Consider the following 3,879-nt stretch of genomic DNA (forward strand, 5'->3'; position numbering starts at 1 on the left):
CAAATACAATGTAGAACGCTGTTCAATATTCTTTGCTCATCATCAGTATTCGTGTATAAGTGAAAGTGCTGCTACAGTGAACCTGCCGTAGAAATACTAAACTGCTGTATTCCCCAGAAACTTCAATAAAAAAATTATAAAGATCTCCATTAGATAGAAATACTACCACAGCGCTTTGTATAGAAACAGTGGGTGGCCCTGAGAAGGGCCTTTGTGTTGTAGTTGGAATCAGTGAAGCAGCCGGATTAGCCTCCGAAGCCGTAGAGGGTGCGCCCCTGGCGCTTGAGGGCGTACACCACATCCATGGCGGTGACCGTCTTCCTCTTGGCGTGCTCGGTGTAGGTGACGGCGCCCCGGATGACGTTCTCCAGGAAAACCTTCAGCACTCCGCGGGTCTCCTCATAGATGAGGCCGGAGATGCGCTTGACACCCCCTCTGCGGGCAAGGCGGCGAATGGCGGGCTTAGTGATGCCCTGGATGTTATCGGTGACCGTCTTCCTCTTGGCGTGCTCGGTGTAGGTGACGGCGTCCCGGATGACGTTCTCCAGGAAAACCTTCTAGTGTTGTCCGGATCATGAACGATTCGGATCTTTGATCCAAATCTATTTTGTGAGTCGAATCATCCGAATCATCAAAATGAGTGATTCGGATCGCAATAGGGGGGGGGCAGGAGCGACACGCCCCCTCTCAGCGGGCAGCGGGGTCCTGGAAGCAGAGCAGAGATGGATCGCTCTGTTGGAGGGGACTCAGGGGAGCCAGCCTTGCAGGGACAGGTAGAGGGGACATGGGTGCCACTGCCAGATATGTGTAGAGCACACATACTGGCTGTAATGTGCTGCTCATTACAGGCTGTCTGTTCCGTAGTTGTGCTGCACAGTGAGTGAACACATTGGAAACTTTTGGCTCAGCTCAGCATAGCTCAGTAACTTTGCAGGCACTGTGATTGCAGCGTAATATGATCCTCCTGCACTGGGCACTAAACAGCTGCACTTATCTTTGGGGAACGCTTTCTTTCACTGTGCGACGTTTCCATTCAAGGTATACAGATAAGCATGTAGGTGAAATATATGTAAAGCATATGATTGCAGCATGTGGGTATTGTGTGCAAACAGGGCCGGTCCTGGACTTTCTGCTGCCTGAGGCAAAGATCGTGAAGGCGCCCCCCCCCCGGGCCCCAGGTGCCCCCCTCCGGGCCCTATTACCCTCCTCCCCACCCACGGGCACCCTTACCCTCCTCCCCACCCACGGTCATTCATCCTCACCCTCCTCACCACCCACGGGCACCCTTATCCTCCTCCCCACCCACGGCCATCCTCACCCTCCTCACCACCCACGGGCACCCTTACCCTCCTCCCCACCCACGGCCATCCTCACCACCCACGGGCACCCTTACCCTCCTCCCCACGGGCACCCTTACCCTCCTCACCACCCACGGACACTCTTACCCTCCTCCCCACCCACAGTCATTCATCCTCTCCCTCCTCCCCACCCACGGACACCCTTACCCTCCTCCCCAGTCACGGCCATCCTCATCCTTCTCCCCAGCCACGGCCATCCTCATCCTCCTCCCCAGCCACGGCCATCCTCCTTCCCAGCCACGGCCATCCTCATCCTCCTCCCCAGCCACGGCTATCCTCATCCTCCTCCCCAGCCACGGCCATCCTCCTCCCCAGCCACGGCCATCCTCATCCTCCTCCCCAACCACACTCATCCTCCTCCCCAGCCACGGCCATCCTCATCCTCCTCCTCAGCCACACTCATCCTCCTCCCCAGCCACGGCCATACTCATCCTCCTCCCCAGCCACGGCCATACTCATCCTCCTCCCCAGCCACGGCCATACTCATCCTCCTCCCCAGCCACGACCATACTCATCCTCCTCCCCAGCCACGACCATACTCATCCTCCTCCCCAGCCACGGCCATACTCATCCTCCTCCCCAGCCACGGCCATACTCATCCTCCTCCCCAGCCATACTCATCCTCCTCCCCAGCCACACTCATCCTCCTCCCCAGCCACACTCATCCTCCTCCCCAGCCACACTCATCCTCCTCCCCAGCCACGGCCATACTCATCCTCCTCCCCAGCCATACTCATCCTCCTCCCCAGCCACACTCATCCTCCTCCCCAGCCACACTCATCCTCCTCCCCAGCCACGGCCATACTCATCCTCCTCCCCAGCCACGGCCATACTCATCCTCCTCCCCAGCCACGGCCATACTCATCCTCCTCCCCAGCCACAGGCACCCTTACCCTCCTCCCCACCCACTGGCACCATCACCCTCCTCCCCACCCACAGCAGGCACCCTTACCCTCCTCCCCACCCATTACAAATAAATGTACCACCTCATCCACCAGTCAGTCTGACTGACTACATTACAAAACATTAAAATACAAAATAGGAATCCGACCCGACCCGACTCCACCGCTAAGAGCAGCCAGAGCCAGGGGCAGCCGCATCAAAGTGACTCACCGGGGATGGTGGGGTCTGGCGACGATGATGGCGGAGGGCAGGCCAGCCGGCCAGGCGTCGGGCATGAGCCAGGCAGCATCCATCTTGATCCGGCGGGCAGAGGGCAGCGAGCTTGCTCCTCCATTTCTCACTGGAGCCGGGCAAGGCTGGGGGGCGGGCTCATCATTGTCACGGTCACGGACGGCAGCACTCAGTGACCGTGCCTATCATGGCGTAGCGGGCGGAGGCAGCGTGACTCCAGTTACTTCCGTTCCCGCCCGGATTCTGCAGGCGGAGCGGAGGCAGCGCAGCGGTGCAGCCAGGACAGCCTCACAGAGGCCTAGTAGGCGGCGCCGCAACAGAGCTCGTCTCGGAAGTCTGGCGGCATGGTGGGTGGGTGGGCGGCACGTCACGCAAGTGGCAGGGCTGGTGCCGCCGCACGTCACTGTGCACACAGGCAGCCAGGGCCACCAGGGTCACTCACCGATTCGGTGTGCTGCGTGCTGCCACTGCCAGGCAGGGGAGACTTCACTGCAGCACTTGAGGCGGCCAGGCAGGCGGGCGGCGGTAGCCGGTAAGTGACACTCCAGTCTCTTCTGAGGGCGGCAAGAACCAGGCGCAGGCACTTCCTCTTAATGCCTGGTGCCGCCCCTCCACTTTTTTGCCGCCTGAGGAACCTGCCTCACCCCGCCTCATCGGCGGGCCGGCCCTGTGTGCAAACATTTCTGCTCTCTGCTCGTCCCTCCTCCCTTCTCTGTCCACTCCCTGCCCTTTGTCCATCTTCTCCCCTTCTCTGTGTGTCCACCCCCCTCTCCTTCTCCTGCCCTGCTAGTCATTTCAACCCCCGAATGCTACGGTAGTAAAATGATCCGAGATTCGGATCAAAGATCCGGATCTTTTCAATGATCCGATTCGAATCATCCGGATCATTGAAAAGATCCGAACTTCCCATCTCTAAAACCTTCAGCACTCCGCGGGTCTCCTCATAGATGAGGCCGGAGATGCGCTTGACACCCCCTCTGCGGGCCAGGCGGCGGATGGCGGGTTTAGTGATGCCCTGGATGTTATCCCGGAGCACCTTCCTGTGCTGCTTGGCGCCTCCTTTCCCGAGTCCCTTCCCGCCCTTTCCTCGGCCAGACATGATAACAATGCTGCTTCTTCTTCGCTGTAGAGATGAACTGATCTGTGGTGCCGCCTCCCCTCCTCTTATACAGTGTGGGCGGACCTGAGGGGAGACTGCAGTTAAAGGGGCGTAGCCACACGATTATCTGGCATATATTCCAATATATCTTTTTTTTAATACGTCTAATGTCTTATACTGTAAGTGCTGGTTATACTAGTTGTTCCTCTTCTAATAATACTGGGGGCACCTACCTAATCTAACCTATACTGGGGGGCACCTACCTAATCTAACCTATACTGGGGGCAG

The 3,879-nt window shown here is 58.4% G+C and overlaps 1 protein-coding gene across 1 annotated transcript; it reads right to left on the reverse strand.

The window, feature by feature from the left end:
• Window positions 1-245: 245 nt before the first annotated feature.
• Window positions 246-3,591, reverse strand: LOC137534687 (histone H4-like). The gene is made up of 3 exons (XM_068256301.1): window positions 3,412-3,591; window positions 540-554; window positions 246-473 (listed from the first exon to the last, which is right to left on the reverse strand). The coding sequence occupies exons 1-3, from the start codon at window positions 3,589-3,591 to the stop codon at window positions 246-248; spliced, it is 423 nt and encodes a 140-aa protein (XP_068112402.1).
• Between the last annotated feature and the right edge of the window lie 288 nt (window positions 3,592-3,879).

The sequence above is a fragment of the Hyperolius riggenbachi genome, chromosome 10 (genome assembly GCF_040937935.1).
Source record: "Hyperolius riggenbachi isolate aHypRig1 chromosome 10, aHypRig1.pri, whole genome shotgun sequence".
NCBI lineage: Eukaryota > Metazoa > Chordata > Amphibia > Anura > Hyperoliidae > Hyperolius > Hyperolius riggenbachi.